The sequence below is a fragment of the Sus scrofa genome, chromosome 1, assembly GCF_054392235.1.
Source record: "Sus scrofa isolate SSC_HxYL_T2T_F1_AM1 chromosome 1, Sscrofa_HxYL_maternal_Yorkshire_Landrace_v2.0, whole genome shotgun sequence".
Lineage (NCBI taxonomy): Eukaryota > Metazoa > Chordata > Mammalia > Artiodactyla > Suidae > Sus > Sus scrofa.
In genome coordinates this window covers 125370282-125392201 of record NC_139383.1, presented here as the reverse complement: position 1 = coordinate 125392201, position 21920 = coordinate 125370282, and the positions used below count along the sequence as shown (strand labels likewise).

At 39.5% G+C, this 21920-nt stretch overlaps 1 protein-coding gene across 7 annotated transcripts in view; it reads right to left on the bottom strand.

The window, feature by feature from the left end:
* NEDD4 (NEDD4 E3 ubiquitin protein ligase) overlaps positions 1-21920 on the bottom strand; it is a 128658-nt gene that overhangs the window by 3258 nt on the left and 103480 nt on the right. For all 7 annotated transcript variants that reach the window (XM_021094888.2, XM_084969548.1, XM_021094899.2 and 4 more), the window contains 16 exons: positions 18461-18580; positions 16751-16960; positions 15710-15790; positions 15429-15483; positions 15275-15333; positions 13884-13949; positions 10107-10336; positions 9007-9128; positions 8842-8912; positions 7678-7773; positions 7244-7317; positions 6783-6843; positions 4354-4413; positions 4164-4271; positions 3122-3218; positions 319-391 (listed from right to left, as the gene is read on the bottom strand). In XM_021094888.2, the coding sequence (XP_020950547.2) occupies positions 319-391; positions 3122-3218; positions 4164-4271; positions 4354-4413; positions 6783-6843; positions 7244-7317; positions 7678-7773; positions 8842-8912; positions 9007-9128; positions 10107-10336; positions 13884-13949; positions 15275-15333; positions 15429-15483; positions 15710-15790; positions 16751-16960; positions 18461-18580 (1583 nt within the window). The remainder of the gene's footprint in view (positions 1-318; positions 392-3121; positions 3219-4163; positions 4272-4353; positions 4414-6782; positions 6844-7243; positions 7318-7677; positions 7774-8841; positions 8913-9006; positions 9129-10106; positions 10337-13883; positions 13950-15274; positions 15334-15428; positions 15484-15709; positions 15791-16750; positions 16961-18460; positions 18581-21920) is intronic.

Genomic DNA, 21920 nt, shown 5'->3' with positions numbered 1-21920 from the left:
TCCAAATGAGGAAGTTCTAGCCTCTCTTGGGATGGCTCGTCATTCATGTGATGGAGACAACATATGGTCAAAAATTTAGATGGGCCTCTCCAAGGTTCAGCTACCTGGACTTCAAGCCCAGGTCTGCCTGGAAAAGAAACACTTGTTCCTGGGTTGGTGTCACTGTCTCCCTGTCCTCCTCCTCCTCTCCCCATCCCTTGTCTCTTCCACAGCTGCCACCAACACAGCACAGAGGGAACTAGACCCTCTGTACCTAGACTGTTAGAGGACCTTCTTTCTCTGAAGACTTGTTCTCTAGGGTGAGGAAACTGCTTTTACCATGTGTGGGCTCTTGGCAGCTTCTCAGGAGTGCCCCACTGTTCAACTGTAAATGACTGTGGTCCATTTGAGCCTATAAAGAAGAAGAAGAGTTGCTTTGGTTTCATTTACTCTTAGCAGAAACTCCTGGGCATTTCACAACTCACTTTTGCTCGTATAGAACTTAAACACACAGAGACCTCGTCTAGCTTCTTTAAACTCAAAACAAGTAATGCTGTCCTGGGCCTGACAACTTTAGTGTCCAGCCACGAAAACTCCTTTTCCATCAGTTTTTTTGTGACCACCGCATCACTCTGCCCCTGGGGGCGTGTCTGATGGAGGTTTTGCTGTTTTCTAGCCTTGCATTTCCATATACCACCTCTGTCACAGGTACACAGATAATGAGCATTTTCTTTCTTTTTTGAGTCCCACTGAATATAGCTTTAATTTTTTCTGATTATATGATTTCACTGCAAAAAAATTAAAGCAACAGAGAAAAATAATGAAAGATGTAAAAAAATCACCTGAAATTCCACTATTAAATCTGAGTAAATAGTCTGTTATTAATTTTTTTGTGCACGTGCAGAGATACAGAATTTTAATTGCATAATCACGTTATACATGCTACATTTTTCTCCTATTATGGATGTTCTTTTTTTTTTTTTTTTTTCACTTTCTTTTTGGGCTCCCCCGAGGCATATGAAGTTCCAGGGCCAGGGAATCAGATCCAAGCTGCAGGTGCGACCAGCTCCACAGCTGCGGTAACACTGGATCCTTTAACCCACTGTGCTGGAAGGGGGATTGAACCTGCGTCCTGGTGCTAGAGATGCCGCTAATCCCGTTACACCACAGCAGGAACTCCTCATTATGGACATGCTTAGAAACTTTTTTTTTTTCTTTGGAGTTTTCACTAAGCTCTTCCATCTCCAGTTTTCAACATCCTCTAACCATCCAGGTCATCAATGCTGACCACCTCCTGAGGCCCCTTCTGTACTTGTCTCCATGTCTTAGAATCATATCCAAGTATGTGTGTGTGTGTATAACTGTCAGAAGCAGCACTAAAAATACTTAATGTTTTCCATGTTACTGTTTTCTCTAAAAGCACCGCTCTTCACACATCACCCATCATAATTATGTTCACAGTTAAAATGTCAGTACTTTTATCACTGTGTTTTCAATAACATGGAATTGTATATATTTCCTTGCCTCTCATTTCTCTCACCTAAACCATCCACTTGGAACACTCCCTGTAGGTCAACCAATACAAACCCAAGATACTTTGTGTTGGCTAGAAAATACTGTAATGTAATGCTAACATTCTGAAGCAACTTCTTTTTTTGTAAATACATAATCATGTGAATTTATATTCTAACACTAATAACTCTGGATCTATGTGTGGGCTATGTACTCTAATTTGCAAAAAATTCAGGAAATCAGCTGATAGTGGTGGGCCTGGGCTGCATAAAAGAGGGCAGTGGAGTTAGAGGTGAAAGGGGTGTTGATCCTGCCTTCATTTTCTCTACTAACTGGCTAGAGCATAGAAGAGAAAGCATGGGGAGTCAGCTGAAACCACTGCAAAGACAAATCCTACCAGGCAGGGAAAAGGTGCACTGGTGAGGAGCAAAGCTCCTGTCTCATCCTTTTCACCAGGAGTGGTTACTCTAGGTGAAGTGGCAGCTGCTTGACAGATTCTGCAAACAAATATAAATGAAGCTTAACAGAAAAACCAGATTTGCCAAGGAGGAGACAGTGCGGCTCCGATCTTGGCTAAAAGTTCTTGGAAAGGTTTGTTTGGTTTTTTTTGGTATCTTTAAAGCCAGGCAAATGTCCTTCCAATAAACAGAATATTAACTGGTCTGAGAAAAGTTGCTGTGATCTACATCAGAAACAGTGCTTTTTTTGTTTTTAACAAAACAAGGCCTTAATGAGATTCTCCACCCTCCAACTACTACCACCACCCTCAAACACAGATTCCACGATCAATTAACTTCTGGAAACTTTCACAGTAAGTATTCTGAGCAAGAACAAACCAAAGAAACCTATTTAACTTTGTCTAGTCCATTATCTCCTCCAAATAGGGGTCGAATTGGAGCTGCAGCTGTGGGATCAAACCCTCGTCCATGGATACTAGTCAGGTCCTTTAATCACTGAGCCATGATGGGAACTCCGAATGCTAGCAGTTTTTAGTTGTACACTGATTAACACCCTGTGGAACTTTACATGCTGCCTGCCCTAAACCATCACTCTACAGGCAATCTGTACTGGATGCAAAGGGGGAATCAAATTTAAAATTCAAGCATGGGGAGTTCCCGTCATGGCGCAGTGGAAATGAATCTGACTAGGAACCATGAGGTTGGGACTTCAATCCCTGGCCTCGCTCAGTGGGTTAAGGATCTGGTGTTGCTGTGAGCTGTGGTGTAGGTTGCAGACGTGGCTTGGGTCCTGCATCATTGTGGCTGTGGCACAGGCCAGCAGCTGCAACTCCAAATGGACCCCTAGCCTGGGAACCTCCATATGCTGTGGGTGCAGCCCTAAAAAGCAAAATAAATAAATAAATTAAATAAAATTCAAGCATGGAAAGAAACTCAAAGTCATTTCATGTTTCCAGTTTTCTTCTTTGCTGTCTGATTAGAAGGTGTATGTATATTTTGGCCTTCTTCAGTGTATCTAATTATATCATTTAAAGACCTTAATTTTTTTTCTATTATGCTAAGTGTCGATATAAATGATAGAGGCTATCACAGTAAAATGAAGGAGACTATTTAGCCATGAAAAAGACAACTGTCATAAGCTCCATTTGTAATAATCTATGGACCATTCTCACCATACAGTTCAGCAAATCCATTCATAGGCACGCGGGATGTACCAGTGACAAACTGAAGTAACCTTATTCGTTTTTCTGAATCCATCATTAAAACAGCCTGCATAAAATAAAGATAAAAACCCCATTTAGGAATATCATTGCAAAAAAGGGTAACAAAACTATCCTGAAAAACATGCTATCAGAATTTAGTTAGAATGTTAATGATCATTTATTAAATTTGCATGTTTCTTTAAGTTCAAGTTGTGTTTATGGGTAGTTTACAAAGTTCTTGAGACTTCATTTCCAAGGCAAATGGTCATTCTTTAGGATGGGATTAGAGCCTTAATAAAGTGATAGCACTTCCTCTCAGATGTGACTCATGGCTTTTAAAAAATTATTTATTGATATTACTGAGCAGCAAACACATTTCTCTATAAGATGGAAAATTGGATTTAAAGGAGCCTTGAGAGTCCCTTCTCCTGTCTCATGGAGAATGCAGTACAGGTTATTCCAAGTTCTCTTGAAGGGTCCCTTCTTCTTCTTCTTTTTTTTTTTTTTTTGTCTTTTCTAGTGCCACACCTGCAGCATATGGAGGTTCCCAGGCTAGGGGTCCAGTCGGAGCTGTAGCTGCCAACCTACACCAGAGCCACAGCAACTTGGGATCTGAGCTGCGTCTGTGACCTACACCATGGCTCATGGCAACGCCAGATACTTAACCCACTGAGCGAGGCCAGGGATCCAACCTGAAACCTCATAGTTCCTAGTTGGATTTGTTAACCACTGAGCCGTGACAGGAACTCTGAAGGGTCTCTTCTTTAAAGAGGAACAGAAGTGCCTCTGCTGTCACTGCCACTTACTACATTTTCAACATGTTACTTATCTATAAATATGTACGGAGGGTGGGACCATATCTAGAAGGTAAATGTATACAGTACAAAATCAAAGATAATTTTTGCGGGGTGATATATACTTTCTCTCTTATCTATATGTGATCCACACTAGAAGATGTAATATGGTTGCATCTACCGAAAAGCGATTTCTGAAAATGGAAGCTTTCCATTACCTTCCAAAACCACTGGATGACTTGATGATTTACACTGTAGCCATTTTTGTACTTTGTGTGTTCTCTCCAGTCATTCACGTCGACATCTCCCAATCCACACATGAGAAGCTACAAAATAGAAAATGTCAAACCACAAGCAAGAAAAATTGGCACAAAGGTCTTGTTTGAAGATAAGCACGATATTTCTCACCTCTAGTTCATTTTCATCAAAAATTTTGATGAGATCCTGTGGAATCAGTTCAAAAAATCCCTAGTGGAAAGAATATATTTCAAACTCCGGTTAGCAGAGTCAGAGGGTAACCCTGTATTTCAGCTTCGGGCATTACTGGAGAAATCCCAAGGCCACACAGATTCCTACCACTACACACCCGTGGGCTCTTAACTGACAATTCAATACTGGCAAGACGAGATATGTGTCTGTTCTCTCACTGATCCCTCAAAGTGGCCGTTTTAAAACTCTGCACTTTTCAAGCCTCCTTCTCTTCCATATCATCCCTTCTTCACAGCAGATAATATCTATTTTAGAATGAAAATTGAGGCGACGCTGCAGGATGGAATTCCCTCAGCCTTCTGCATCCCCCCAGACCAACCAGCACCAACATCCATGAGGGCTTCCTCCCCCGCCCTGGGGAGAGGGACCACTTCCTCTCAGTGCTTCTTCTGCCTCAAGGATGTCATCTCACGACATTTTTATCAGCTCACTCTTTATGCATCGAAATTCGTTCAAGCCATATCTACCTTAAAAACAAAACAAAAAGGCAAGCCCCTCTCTTTTCTCGTCACAGTCATGTTCTGGACAGTGTTACTGTACCTTCCAAAGCTACCTGCTCACCTCCATCTCTCCCTCAACCACTGCAATCTGACCTCTTCATCAGTGCTCTCCTGAAGCTGTCCTAGAGAAAGTCAAAGACAGCTTTGCAGCTGCCTCTGATAAACACTTTCTAGATCCCCACAGTATCGGACTTCTCTGCACTATGATATTGTTGACAACACCTATGCTCTTGAAACTCTGTCTGCTATTCATGGTTTATCTCCTATGTCTTCATCTGCCTTAGCTGATTTCCACTGATGTTTCTTCTGCTGTTCATTCCTTAAATGTTGGTGTTCTCACAGCCCCCCGTGTGGCCATCCACTGTCACCATTCTTAGGGTTCTTTGGAATTTTCCATCCTGTCTAGTCCACAGTTGCACTACACACATGCAGATGATCCCCACGCTGCCATCCTTTAAATCACCCAATGCTATAGCTCTCCCTTCCTGAGGGCCATTCAGATACACACACAGCTCTCTTCCCACCATCCGGACCGTTTCTCACCCAGCTAGCCTCCGCTGCTAGTCCTGCCCTCCTCTAGTTCACTGCATACCCCTTCAAGAATGATCTGGCCAAAATGTAACACCGAATCCTGGTGTTTTATGTTTAATACCATTTAATGCCACCTTCTTTTCTCACTGTCTGGATTTCAGTGAAAACTATACATAAACAGGCCCGCCATCATCTGGTTCTGCTCAGCTTTCCAGGCTTAGTTTTAGCTCTTTCATTCCTTTTTTTTTTTTTTAGGGCCACACCTGTGGCATATGGAAGTTCCCAGGCTAGGGGTTGAATTAGAGCTGCAGCTGCCAGCCTATACCACAGCCACAGCACATCTGCGACCTACACCGCAGCTCACGACAACACTGGAGCCTTAACCCAATGAGCGAGGCCATTACCCTCATGGTACTAGTTGGGTTTTGCTCAGCCACAATGGCATCCTCTTACCAATAAGGTAACTGCTGGCACTTTCTCTAAGGTGTGCATAGTCCGTCTTACTGCCAGACTTCACATGTGCTGCTCCCTCTGCTTAGAGTTGCATTTCCTCCATCTCTGTGGCTGGCCAGTCCCTGCCCCTGCCTCCTCCCCTCCCTGCTCTGGTGTCTACACCTCTCCTCTGCTTACCTAGCACTTCAGGTTCCCTCTGTCCATTTCACCCTTTAGATGCTCTGTTCCTTGACAGCAGGCCCTATGTCTTTTTGTCTTGCATAGCACCAGACACAGAGTCAGTGCTTGCTACTGAATACAGGAAAAAGCATGTGATAAATATTTAACAGAAGGCCTTTATTAGCGTAAGAAATGATGACAGCCTAAATGTCCATCAATTGGGAAGAATAACCTGGGAATTTACATCATGAATAAAATGCAGCTACAAAGAAAGGTCACTAAATATGTTGATCTGTTAAGACCTCCAAAAATATTTGATAAGAGAAAGCAAGTCACAAGCCACCATGGACAGTGTGAGCCCATTACAGAAAGAAGCAAATGGTAGACTCTGCCACCCCTCTAGCACTCGTGTTCCTCTGTTCACCTAAGGTTACATAAGGTGGCAGGAGTGGAACTATAAAAGGTGAGAGGAAACGACAGTTATTAAGGGGGGAGGTCAACATTTACTGTATGGATTCTTAAATGACTGTGTTTTAATTGAACACCTATTCATTTACTATTTTGCTAATACGAAGATATACTTACAAATGGTCTTAAAAAGTAAGCCACATGCTACTTTTTCTCTGGTATAATAGGGCCCAATTATTTAAAACTTATGGACTGGACTGGGAAATTACAGAACAGCAAACAAAAGAAAATGAATACCTCCTTAAAAGCAGCCATTTGCTTCTGGATTCGGTTTACAAATCGCCATTGTATTACAAGACTAAAAGAAACAAAACATTTCATCTTTTCCATAGGAACCAAGAAAAAATGTTAAGGTACATGTATTTTGATTAGAAACAAACAAACAAAAAAAACAAAGGCTAGGTAGGCCCAAGGAAAAAGTTGAATGTAATATGACATTGTGATAAAAAGAGAAAAAAGAGGGAATTTCCTGGCGGCTTAGTAGTTAAAGACTCAGCATTGTCACTGATGTGACTGGTTTGATCCCTGGCTCTGAGAGCTTCTGCATGCTATGGATATGGCCAATAAATAAATAATAAGTAAACAATACTTTTTTATTTTAAAAAAGCAAGAAAACAAAATTGAGACTCTGACTCATTGAGAAAGAAGGCACAAAATTATTTCCCTTAAAGTATTTATAGTTACAACAAAATACTTACTAAATATATTCCTTTTTGTTCTTATTGGTGACAACTATTTCTGATCCACCATTTTTCAACTCATGTTGATGTGTCTAAAATTAAGCATAATACCTTGATATGTTATTTTAGTGAAAAAAATAAAGTATGCATATGATAGCTATAAAAGAAATCCAGTGTTTTAAATTAAATCCATTCAAAAGCTAAGAAAACTTGACATCTTAGTTTCACTAAAATACGTAATGAGTCAAATGTCAAGAAAAGCAGAAATTCTTGCTGAGAGACAGCTTTTACTACCAGAAAACACATTTAAATATAGAGCACAGAAATGTGTTGAGTATTCACATTATTTAGCATCTAAACTAAGTTAACATAACATTTCACTGAAGGTATTAAACTTGAGTTCTAAAGTTTCGCAATTTATGTACAATTTCGATTAATCAAAATTTACAAACCTGTCCAAAAAGCTCTTCATCTATGACAAACCTGAGGTCCAGTTCTGTTGGATCATTTTCAAGAATCCATCTTAGTGAATTGTAATACTCACCATCCTAGATAGGAAAAATCGTGTATTTAAAATTTGTATATAGAAAGAAGACAGCTGAATCTGCAAAGAAGGTATGGTGAGGGTCTGAATAATTGGAAAAAAGATGAAAAGGCCAGTTGAACATCTTTTACACACACACACACACACGTATTACAAAAAGAGATGAATGACTAGTAAGTATATGAATATGAATGCATATGTCCATAGCATGGTGCTTGCTTGAAAGCTTAGAAATCTATCTCCCTGTGGAAGCCGTAGAGGTACAGATATTGTTATCCAGTTCAAAGGTCAGTTTTAAGATGAATCCTAACTTCCATGGATGCTTAGGGGCACTCAGCACCTGTCTCATATGGTCTGTGAGACTATGTTTGAAGTATTCAAGTAGCTAGGAGGAGGCTGTTATTTATACCTGGCTCAAGGTGAAGAAAAATCTCAAATTAAATATAGAATCTCAATTAGCCAACTTTAATAACTATGCAACCTTATGATTTATAAAGAATTATACTGTTCATACTGATAAAAGGGACTTGGTACCCTGAAAGAAAAGAAGTCTTAGAATTCCCATGCTTACACATTATATGACGTTATTCAGCATAGGTTACAAGATTATAGTCAAGGGTTTAATCCTTTGCTTTCCATTTCTCTGTAGTAACCTAATCTCAAGGCCTTGCCTCTGGACTGCCATTTTGAAAACATATACCATTCCTCACAAATGATTACAATTCAAATACTGCTGCAAGAGCTCCACAAAACCACTGTATAGCATGTTGAAGTATTTAGGGAGAAGTGTACTGATATCCACAACTTTCTTTGAAATGCATCAAAAAATAAGATGGATGTGGATAGGTAAAAAGCCAACTGTGGAATCTGGGTGGTGGATACACATATATTCACTGTAAGATTTTTTTCAATTTTATTATATGTTAGAAATTTTCCATAATAAAATGATGGGGAAAATGTTCATTTGTATTTTGGAACATCTATTGATTTCTTCATCAGTAAAAGCTTGTTCTTTATGAAATATTCAGTTGCCTGTTCAATGATACTTTCTATATAAGTGAAAAGGACATACCACTGATTCCATATCATGAAGCGTTATTGGCTTGTGCAGCATCATCTTGTAAAATGGGCGGATGAAAAAGCCTTGCAAAAAAATCAAATGAATTTAAAAATGATTACCACATGAAAGAAATCAGATAATTACATCCCCCTCCAAAGTTTTATGCTTAATACTCACCATCCAACAGTTTGCCGTGATAAACTGCCATCCCAGCTACCCGGCCAATAAACTTGAAGTAAGAGAGGTGATCTTCATTACACAATCCAGAGTTGGGATTTATCTGTAGAGTATAATTATCCCTGGAAAGATAACCACATTTAAATGCTTCTTTCTCTATTGCATACATGAATTTTAATATGACAAATCATCCTAAATCACCTGCCTCTTTTTAGAGTTGCTAACCTCTGAGAACCATACGAGACCATTGGATTTAACAGTCTTGAAAACATTCCTTTCTGTCAAAAGGGGGAAACAACCCCAGTGTTATTGAAAGACAGGTGGATAAACAAGCTGTCGTGTATGGAATGGAGAAACCGAGGGAAAGAAGTTCTGATGCATATGCTGCTACTTGGTAAACCTTGAGGACATTATGTTAATGAAATAAATCCGTCATGAAAGCACAAAGACTGTATGATTCCAATTATACAAGGCACCAAGAGTAGTCTGATTCACAGAAAGTAGAATGGTCATCGCCAGGGAATGGGGGAGACAGTGTTTAATGGGTACAGAGTTTCAGTTCGGGATAATTAAAAAGTTCTGGGAGTTCCCATTGTGGTCAGCAGTAAAGAACTCGACTAGTATCCATTCATGAGGTTGCAGGTTAGATCCTTGGCCTCGCTCAGTGGATTAAGGATCTGGCATCACCATGAGCTGTGGTATAGGTCTCAGACATGGCTTAGATTCTGTGATGCTGTGGCTGTGGTGTAGGCCAGTGTCTGCAGCTCTGAGTTGACCCCTAGCCTGGGAACTTCCATATGCCGCAGCTGTTTGCCCTAAAAAGCAAAAAAAAAAAAGTTCCGGAGATGGATGGTGGTGATGGTTGCACAACAGTGTGAAGGTACTTAATGCCACTGAACCATACATTTAATTAACATGGTAAATTTTAAGTTATGTCTATTTTACCACAATTTTAAAAACTTATTTCTGATGTAACATTAGTTATAGCCTCCCTTTTCTGACACATTGTGACATACATTTCCTTGCATCTTATAACTATTACTTTCAAAATAGGCGATTTCCACTCTGCCCCTGTATACAGTCCTTGTAAAGGTACTTACGTAGCAGAATATTCAAACAACCCATAGTAAGGGTTAAACATTTCCTTCGAAATCAGAAAGAACCATTCTCTGGCGACTCCTCCATAATCTAGTCCCTTCTCGCCATCAAACTCAATCCACAGTCTAGCCTTGAGGAAGTCTGCTCTCTTGACCCCCATAATTCTCCTGTAAGAGTCCTCCAGCACAGTGGCGCGGCGAAGTTTCATTTCAAATTTGTTTGGAATGTCATTCTGAAAACCCAGAGAAGAGAGACGAATGGTTTAAATGAGTTCAGCATGGTGACAAATTCCTCTCTCATGAAAGCTAGACAATTCACTGTATTCTAGCCTATGCCCAAGATCCTTTCCAGGGAAAACAGGACGAGGTATGTCGTCTGCAATGCCTCTATGGTCTGTGAAAGAACTCATGCGTTACTGCTAATCACTTAATAACACAGACTTCTGATTTTCACATCTGAAGAAGCAGCGATTCGATGTTGGTAAAAATGCTCAGAGGAAGACATTTCATGAACAGTCCTCTCCTCTTAAGATCCATTGAAGACCTGGATCTTCCGTGACCTGCAGTGGGTCTAGCCACCGCCTGCTACTTCTTGTCTGCCTATCAGCTCAGGGATCTTTCCTACTCTCCACTTTTCCTCCTTGGAGCCTGTCTGCTTCACTCACTAATAGGTTCTAACATTTACAGACTGTGCCAGCACTGTCCCCAGCATTCTAATGGGTTAAGTCATTTACTCCTCATAATAACACTCTGAAGAAACTACTATTATTGCCTCCATTTTATGGATAAAGAAACTAAAGATACGTGATGACGGTCTTGTGTCTAGCTCCTGTGTCTCTGTTTTTCATGAATCAACTACATTGCCTCACTCATCTTTTGTACATACTTTACTTATATGATGAATGTAGGTAAGTATGCTTATAGATAGGCCTTACTGCAAATTACATAGAAATATATCTGAATATTTTATTCCTGAGTGCTTTGTGTGCAACGTTCGCATGGAAATCATGGAAAGAAAATATGCTATCAATATTCTGTCATTTCAAAAAAAGAGGGTTAGCTCTAAGGGGAAAAAAAATCAATTTCACTCTCAGTATATTTAGGAAAAGTGGAAAGCCCTACAGAAACATAATAGCATAAGCAGTATAAGCAGTTTCCTCTGCTGCTTATGCAATCAAAAAAAAATAAATAAATAGTGGTAAGATTGGAGGAAAGCAATTTTAGAATTTTAGACACTAGGCAAATAGTGCAGGTAAGTGACTCACCAAGCATTTATTGAAAGCCAGCTCTGGGCCAGGCCCCTGCTAGGTAGGTACCAAGAGGGACCAGAGATGGGAGGAAAAGAGAATAAAAACATGGCATAAGATGTAGTCACTTCCTCAAGGAGTTTACAATCAGGTGTGTGTGACAGAGACAAATGTAAATATTATTAATTCTGAGACTGAAAAGAATAGGAAAATTGCTAAAAATACAAATACCAGCAATGTTTTGAGGGCAAAAAGATTGAGATAATAGTTGCAAGCGAGGTAATCAGGAGGCATCAAGAGGAAGTCTTGCTGGTGAGGGGAGGGGAGAGAGGGACTGAGGAAGAGCCAGTCGAGGGAGCAGCATGCAGGAGGGGTCCAGGGCACCGGACAGGAAGGGAATGAGGGGTTGGGGAGGGGGGATTAGTGTGGAGGAAGGTGGGGACGTGGTTGGGCCACAGTGGAGACAGCCTAAAGGCTGACCAGGAAGAGCTGCTGAGCAGGGAGCTGCAGAACCAGATGCTGATAGCACTGAGTGGAAATGGCGCTTTTAAGGAGAGATGAGAGGCAGTTAAAGACCTCTGAAACATGGTGTGAGACAAGACGAAAGGACCTGTGAGTGAGCGAAGGCAATGGAAGAGTGGGCTAGAAGGGAAATTTGCATGATCGAGCTGAGTCATGGCCCATGCACAGTTCTGGAGTCAGGTAGCCCTGTTCATGTCTGGGCTTCACCTTGCACATCCCTCCTAAGGCGTTATTTCATCATCTATAAAAGAGGGACAATAACAATATTTACCCTCATGGAGAAATGGGACTTACTGGGACAACACATTTCATGGACCTGCAGGGTATTTGGCACATGATGGGCTTAATAATGATTAGCCACCCTTATTTCTAATTAATGAGATATTCAGGATGAAGCAGAGGCAAAAGTTAAAGATAGCCCAAGGCTTTAGAGCACTGGTTTGGTGCTATCTTGATGTTTTGCTGTGATGTGTCCAGATAGGGGTTTTATTTCTTAAATCCTGCTTGGGACTTTTTGTTAATCTGAGGTTTCAGATTCTCAGCCTCTTCCCCATGCTCTTGAGTCTCTCCCTCTGGAACAGCTTCATGTCTTGCAAGCTTTCTATCATAATTTTTATCTTTTTATATACCTTTGTTGCATTCTAGATAATTTCTTCTCTTAATCACCAATTTGATACGTCATGTGAGTTAGGAGCATGGACTGTGGTGCTAGCCCACTTAGTTTGTATCTGGCTTTGCCACTAATAATATTACCACAGAACTGGACCATACTGCCTAACATCTCTGAGCCTCAGTTTCCTCACCTATAAAATGTGATCGTATCAGTCCGTCCCTTCCTTAGGGAGTTATTACAGATATTACAAGGATAGTAGATGTAACTTGTTAAGAAAAATGCCTAGTATGTAGCAAGAGCTCAATAACTATTCCTATTCTCGTTATGATTTCTGTGTTCTGTGACCTGAGGCCTAGAAAATATCAACCATTAGATACTATAACATGCTTATACGTTTTCAGACTGGCCGATGGAGAGGCTAATACTTCTACTCCACCAGCACATTTTCATTCAGAATGAAAATATATACCATACCAGACAAGTAAGTCAAAAAAGACTTAAAAATCCCAAAGAATTTTAAGAAGCAGAAAACAAATTTTCAGAGTGATTTTAACACAGAGTTTTTATAGAAGATAGGTTTTAAAACTTTGCTGATATTTTAGGATTTGATTAAGGCATCAAGCATTTGCACTAAAAAAGGATGACATTTCATTTTTGTTAACTTTTGGATGAAAAAAAAAATCTCTGGTAGCAGACCATCTTGAATCTTTAGAAAAGCTTGCTTCTGGCTTGGAAGGCAAGCAAGTGTAACCCAATATAGCCACCTAGTGGCAGTATTCCTAAACTGCAGGGCAAGGGGAAAAGTAGGAGCAATTAGGCATTAAAAATGGTCCTCACCAAGAGAAATGAAATAGATGGATGGATGAGTTTACTTCCAGAAGTACTTAATTTGTGGTGATGGGGAAAAAAAAAACGTAATGAACACATCTCATAACCACAAGGAGACAAGCGACAAGAGGGCTGTTCCAATCACAGTGGTAATTTCCAATTTTGCAGATACCCTGTATTTGAAAATATGTATACTGGAAAACAACAGTCCAAGCAGAAAAGGAATCCAGAGCCCTCCTACACAATCTAAGCCTAGGTCAGGGAATAATCTCCTGGGCTATTCTTGCTCAGTTTCAATAAAGCTCAAGCCCCACAAATCCATGAGGAAACCAGATTAGAGCTCTCTAAAAGCAATCATTTAATACTATTTTTCCATTACAAGGTATAATAACTGTGGTCCCTAATAATATTTTACAGCTACTCAAAAAAGTAAGGATCCTTTCCCTCTAAGAAAATGTTCAAAGTTGTTAAAACAGAGAATACATTCTCTATTTCTTTTTAAAATGCATTTCCCATGCCTTCAGTCTATACGACAATCACTCCCATGGACTCCTTATAAGTATCTCTCACCTGCTTCTTCAACTTTCTTCGGAAGAACTCATACTTTCTTTTGTAATCCCTGGAGTAGGGCACTGCCTTGAGTAGAAAATTTTGGAAAAACAAAGATGGTTTAGGTTGTTTTATTCTGGAAGAATTTAAAAAGTTCCCCTCTGGGTATTTTATGAACATAAGTTAAAGGCATTAAAAGAGAATATTTGGAAAGAAAAGCTTAATTTGAAGAAAAACAAATATGAAACTTTAAAAATTGTATTTTCTCTGTGTAAGATAAAATTGTATTCAGCAATTCCTATGGCTGTAATTTTCATCATGCAATATTCTTGAAATGCAACAGGCCAGAAACAGGAAATGTGTTCCAAGCAGAGAAATACTAGAAATGAAAATTTCCATTTCTAAAGGGACTTTCAAAGTGATTTCTCCATTAAAGAAACAATTCGAAAAATGTACTTTTTCCTTAACTCTGAGGAGTTGTCTTTTCTATCCATTATTTTAAAAGACTAAACATGGATGGAGTTCCCGCTGTGGCACAGCAGAAATGAATCCAACTAGGAACCATGAGGTTGTGGGTTCCACCCCTGGCCTCACTCAGTGGGTTAAGGATCCGGCGTTGCTGTGAGCTGTGGTGTAGGTCGCAGATGCTGCTCAGATCTGGTGTTGCTGTGGCTGTGGTGTAGGCCAGTGGCTACAGCTCCGATTCAACTTATAGCCCAGGAACCTCCATATGCCACAGATGTGGCTCGAAAAAAAAAAAAAAAAGAAAAAAAAAAAAAGACTAAACATGGAGACAAGAGTAATCTTAAAGATTTGAGTTTTCAATTTTACTTATTTTCGTGCATTAGAAAAATGTGTTAGTTAAAATCTGAAAACCTAAAGTTGGAAAAAGTAGGTATGTAAAATAGGAAGATGATTTTCCGATCTTTAATCTGACTCAAGAGTAGTATACATGGTAAGAACTTAAATACGAATATGTCTTATATTTTGGCATTCACAATGATTTCAACCAAAAAGTTCAAGATATGACCCTGAGGTGACAAGATGCTGTCAGAGTCCTGTCAGTGACAAGACAGGCACACTCCTGGCTCCTCTCTGGTCTGTGAGGATTGTTGACATTCTTTTTCAGACAATGGCAAACACCAACCAACCTGAGCACAGCAGCCCACAGCCTTAGCATTTTGACCATCTGGCTCACTGGTCTCCTACGGTTGTTGCGTAGAGTAAGGATAATTACTTTACATGCTCTTTTCAAACAAGTGAGACCCTGTGTATGGGCGGCGGGGGGGAGGAGAGATTTTGCAAATGTGTTTTCCTCTTAGCACATTATAGGGTTATAGCCTTGACCATCCACCCTAGAAGACACAGGCAAGAGGACAACCTCATCAGAGATCCCCATACAAGAGACTTACTGGTCCAGTTATTGCTACATTCTGTAACCGGGGATCTTCCCATTGTGTTTTTTTAATATCTGAAGAGAGAGAAAAGAAGATATTCGACATTCTCAGGCACAAAATTTGATACTACAAAAAAAAAGTAATGAAAAAACAATCACACTGCACATACTGTGATTTATGTAGAAGATTCTTCCATCGGTGTGAGTTCTTTCTTCCCATCCTGGCTATAATGAAGAATATATTCCAATTATGTTAGGAAAGGGTTTTAGATATATGGGCAGAAAAACAGTCCTTGGTTATAGGGTTGGTTTAATTTGCATATTCCATTCTTAGTAGAAGATGTCAGCGCTTGAGCAATAATATAATTACAGTTGTTGAGGAACTACTGTATTCCAAAATACAAAACGTTTGAGATAGCCACATTAGACTGGGAGCACTCTGTAAACTTACAGGTAAAGGCCCCAGGTCACTGGAAGGATCAAGTGATGTCTTTCCTCTCAGATGAGCTGGAATTTTCAGTCTTGGATCTTCCTTTTTTGGTAGAGTAAATAAAGAACACAGGACACACACACACGAACTTTAAAATCATGAAAATCAGTCTGTTACTATGTTTTCTAATATCAATGGATACTTAAAATAATTTATCTGTTAAAAGCCCACTATTATTTCACTGCTTATGCTATGAAATAATAGGTTCTCATCTAAAACCTATCATTCTCAGGCTACAATATTCAGTTCTCAAATCTTCAAGTACAATCACATGTTATTTCTGAGGCTCTGAACATGCTTTTTGGCACCTATCTGCAAAGGCGTCAATTTATCAGTATTTTTGAAAGATAGGAAGGTAAGCTCAAAAAAGGTTATCGAACACAATTCAAACTGATGAAAGAAGAAAATTTAATTTATTTGGATTATACATTATTATTTTATTATTATTTTGTTAAAGAATTTTAGTTGTATTGAGGTATATTGGTCTTATAACAAATTTATTCATCAAAATATCTTCATCTACTGCTGATTTTCAGTAATTTTCCTGTTAGTAGTGAACTAACTGCTCAACAACATTAAGCATTTTCTTAAAATAAGAATACCTATTCTACCAAGGTATAAGGTATTTACCTTGTATAAAGGTATAAAGGTATATACCTTTATATAAGGTATTTGGGGTATTAAATAGAGATGTGGATTCAAAACTGCTTTGGAACTATAAAGCCACATACAAAGGGAAAGGATTATTACTATCTTCCTAAGTATTCATGGCTAGTGAGCTAAAAACTGGAAACAGAAAGTAAATTTATCTCCATGACAATCACCCCAAATATTAAAAATAGGCATAAACATAGTGAACAGAAATACTATTATTAAAAATTCAATGTATCTGTAAATGAGGACTAAGAAATGTAGGGTATTTTAATGTATACTTAAAGAACATCAAGAACTAGAGATAAGAGATTATTATTATATATTTAAACTGGAGAGCATTAAAGTTACCCAGGTGGTGGTTTTGGTATTGTGGTCAATGAAGAAAGGCCTCCCATTTGGTGCATGCCGGACTTCCCAGCCTTTGGGAAGGGATCCTTGTTCCATTTCAGAAGGCTGGGTCACCTGCTGTGCAGCATCACTTGTGGGAGCCTGCGCCTGGGGGCCTGTGGAAGAACTCTGGCTTGATGGCAGCTGACTGGTCTCCGTGGTGACTGAAGCCTAGCACATTGATTCAATCGTGTTGTAGTGTTTTATAGAGAACACACCAAGAGCTGTGGTTAAAAATGTAACTTAAACTACAAACAGCATACACACTTTATAAAGAGGCCTAAACAGTGGAGGGTCATTTTTGTCAGTTTGTTTTTCAGATAATTGATAATTGTGAGGCTAATCCTTGAGCAGTAAGATGCAAGTCAACCATCAGCCTGCTGTGGGTGCAGGTGACTGAGGAAGCACGCTCAGCATCAGTGGATCTGAGCCCTGGCTGCAAGGGAAGCCACTGTACCAGCTGGAAGAGGTCTTTGCTCATTCAGAAGACTCACATAGAGTGGGAATTCCCCATACACAGAAGTGATTCAAAGGCTGGGTAGATGGAGTGAATGGCAAAAATCCACTACAGAAGTGGATAACTGAAATGTAATACACTCAGGTGATGAAATATTAGGCAGTACTTAAAAGCAACACACTGGATCTATATATAAAACAACATGATAGGGCTTTTAAAACAATGTTGAGCAAAAAAAAAAAAAGTCTGGAATTATATAGCATAACATCTTTGCAAAATGTGACGCACAGACATAAGACCACATTTTGCATTGTTTAGCTCTCAATTAAATATATAAAACAGGCAGGAAGAATATCTAAGTTCAAGATGGTAGTTCCCTCTGGGTAATGGGACTAAGTGCTTGGCTAAAAGGAGTTTAGTTTTATCTTTAAGATTTCATTTTAAAAAAGAAAATGTCTACAAACAAATATGGCAATTTGTTAATGGTGCTAAATTCTGGGTGTTAAGAAAATGGATATTTGCTATATTATTCTCTGTACTTTTCAGTATTAAAAATTTTCTCCGAGTTCCTGTCATGGCTCAGCAGAAACGAATCCGACTAGGAATCATGAGGTGGTGGGTTCGATCCCTGGCCTTGCTCAGTGGGTTAAGGATCCAGTGTTGCCGTGAGCTGTGGTGTAGGTCGCAAACACAGCTCGGATCAGGCATTGCTGTGGCTGTGGCTGTGGCCAGCAGCTATAGCTCTGATTAGACCCCTAGCCTGGGAACCTCCATATGCTACAGGTGCGGCCCTAAAAAGACAAAAGACCAAAAAAAAATTTTTTTTTCTCAATAAGAAGAACAGTGACAAGATAAAATATTTTCCTAAACATAAGGAAATATTGCAAAAGGTGCTCAATCTTGCCAAGGACAAAGTGTCATCATCACAAAGTTCTCATATCATCAAGATTTTCCTTTAACATAATAATGATCTTATCCATTCAAATTACAAAATGCACAATGGACTAAATCAATGACTTTGTCCTCTTACTCCCAATTGGACTTACTTTATATAATAACAAATGGTGATTCCTACATATTAGAGAACTGTAGGAAATAGGAGACAATTAGCACCAACGTTAGAAAATAATTAAAGCAGCCAGAATATACTACAAAGTGACGTAATAGCTTCCATAGACATATGATGGTTCCAATTATGTAAGAAAACAGGGTACCTGCAGAGTGGGCTTCAACCAGGTAGTAGTTCGGCAATTGTGATCTACATAATATGACCTTCCTCTTTCATCTTGTTTTTCTTCCCAACCTGGTGGTAATCCAGATGAAGTAGGCAAAAGCTAGTGTGAAAAATAATAGGAAAATTAAATATTTTAGAAAGAATCCTTTGAAAAAAAATTTTTTTTTAATTTTTATATTTTTGTCTTTTTAGGGCTGCACCCTCAGCATATGGAAGTTCCCAGGCTAGGGGTCAAATCAGAGCTATAACTGCCAGCCTACACCACAGCCACAGCAATGCCAGATCTGACTCATGTCTGTGACCTACATCATAGCTCATGGCAACGCAGGATCCTTAACCCACTGAGTGAGGCCAGGGATCAAACCTGCGTCCTTGTCAGGTTCATTATCACTAAGCCACAATGGGAACTCCTAGAAAGAATCCTTTTTAAAGAACCACATCCTTTTTTTTCACTGCCAGCTCTATTTGAAATGAATTATGTTTTGAATCATATGTTAAAGTGTATAACATGTTATTAGAAAAAAAAAACTCTGGAGTTCCCGTCATGGTACAGCTGAAACAAATCCAACTAGGAACCATGAGGTTGAGGGTTTGATCCCTGGCCTTGCTCAGTGGATTAAGGATCCAGCGTTGCTGTGAGCTGTGGTGTAGGTTGCAGACATGGCTCGGATCTGGCATTGCTGTGGCTCTGGCGTAGGCTGGCAGCTACAGCTCCGATTGGACCCCTAGCCTGGGAACCTCCATATGCTGCGGGAGCGACCCTAGAAATGGCAAAAAGACAAAAAAAAATAAATAAATAAGAATAAAAAAATAAGTGTTTATACTCCAGAAGAAAAAGAGGAGGCCACATCAAGAGGTAGGAGGGGTGATTTCGGATATAAACAACTCCATACTTCCCAGGTGGGAAGCTCCACAGACTGAAAACTAACTGGTTCACAGAGACTCATCTACATCAAACCCTCACCTGCAGGGATCTGGCACTGGGAGAAAGAGCCCCTGGAGCATCTGGCATTGAAGGCCAGTGGGGCTTGTGCACAGGAGCTCCACAGAACTGGGGGAAATGGAGACCCCATTCTTAAAAGGTGCACATGGACTTTCACGTGCACTGGATCCCAGGGCAGAGCGAGGTCTCCATAGGAATCTGGGTCAAACCTGACTGCAGTTCTTGGAGGACATCCTGGGAAAACAAGGGTGAATGTGGCTTGTTGTGAGGGAGGAATATTGAAGGCAAAGCTCTTGGGAATATCCAGCAGCATGCCTTTCTCTGGAGGTGGCCATTTTGGGAAAATCTGGCCCCACCCATCAGTCAGTGCTGAGAAGCCCCAGGACAAACAACAATCCAGGTGGGATCACAGCCCCACCGCTCAGTAAACTGGCTACTTAAAGACCCCTCAGGCACACAGCTGCCTCTAATCCCATCCAGGGACTAAGCCCCACCCACCAGAGGGATTAGAATGGCTCTCCCACCAGGGGACAGGCATCAGCCCCTTCCATCAGGAAGCCTACAGCAAGCCCCCATACTGACTTCAGCCACAAGGGGGGCAGACACCAGAAGTAAGAGAGGCTACAACTCTGTTATCTGTAAGAAGGTCATCACACCAAAAACCTATAACAATGAAAAGACAGAGAACTATAAGTCAGATAAGGGAGAAAGGAAAAACCCCAGAAAATCAGCTAAGTGATGAGGAGATCCTCAGCATCCAGGAAAAAGACTTTAGATTGTTGATGCTGAAGATGATACAAGGCATTGGAAATAAATTGGAGGCAAAGATGGATAACTTACAGGAAACACTGACCAAAGAGATACAAGATATAAAATGAAACAAGAAGAGATGCAAAATACAATAACTGAAATAAAAAATTCACTAGAAGCAGCTAACAGCAGAATATAGGAGGGAGAAGAATGAATAAGCGAGTTGGAGGACAGATTAGTGGAAATTACAGATGCAGAACAGAAAGGAGAAAAAAGATTGAAAACAAAGGAAGAGAGTCTCAGAGAACTCTGGGACAACGTTAAATTCTCCAACATCTGTATTATAGGAGTGCCAGAAGGAGAAGAGAGAGAGAAGGGGACAGAAAAAATATTCCAAGAGATAATAGCCGAAAATTTCCCTAACATGGGAAAGGAACCACTCACTCAAATCCAGGAAGTGCAATGAGTACCGTATAAAATAAACCCAAGGAGGAATACACTGAGACACATATTAATCAAACTGACCAAAATTAAAGACAAAGAGAAAATCTTGAAAGCAGCTAGGGAAAAGAAACAAGTAACATACAAGGGAACCCCAATAAGGTTATTGGCACATTTTTCAGCTGAAACTCTGCAGGCCAGAAGGGAGTGGCAGGATATACTTAACATGACGAAAGGAAAAAACCTCCAACCAAGATTACTCTACCCAGCAAGGCTCTCATTCAGATTTGAAGGAGAAATAAAAACCTTCTCAGATAAGCAAAAGCTGAGAGAATTCAGCACCACTACACCAGCCTTACAACAAATACTAAAGGAACTTCTCTAGGCAGAAAAGAAAAGACAGCAACAGGAAACAAAAAATGCCACAAATGACAAGGCTCACCAGGAAAGGTACATATACAGTAAAGATACAAAATCATCCATGCACAATTATACCACCAAAATCCAAAATCATGAGAGGAGGTGGGTACAAATGCAGACACTGGAGATGAACTTGCAATTAAGAGAACAACAACTTAAAGCAATCTCATATACATATAGACTCTTATACCAAATCTTCAGAATAACTGCAAACCAAAAATCTACAATTGATACACAAACAAGGAATCTCTGGAGGAGAAATATATCTCAAAGTAAATAAGTGCATAATGCACCATGAAGGGGGTCATTTGACATCATTCTTGGAATGCTGAAGTCTTCTTAGAACTGATTCTGATTTCCTCTCCATCAAAGAATTTATGATAATTATAATTAAATAATGCAACTGTACAATTAAATAATATAGTTCTACAATTGTATTATTAATAACCATTTCTCTCCACGGTACAATGTAAGGTCTATAATGTCTGGTTTATCACATCACCTAGAATGGTGTAATGCCTATATTGAAGAATCAGTAAGATGTAACAAATTGTGAGGACACATTTATATAGTTACACTGTTTTTTAACCAATTTATGCATTTTTTATTTTACTTATTTTCAGAGGGTGTATTATTTTTGCTATTCTTACCAGTTATTCTTTTTATTATGCTACATAAAATATTTAATGGTATATAAGGCTTTCTTTATGAATTTTAGTTGCATAATATACACAATTTTAATATAATGCTAATTTTTAAAGAAAAATTGAAATGTAATAGATAATACTAAATAGTAAAGATGAAAGCCATACAAAATGGGATAAAGTATAGAATAAATTTCCTATTTGTCTTGGCATATTTTCCATTCCACTTCTCCAGAGGGAGT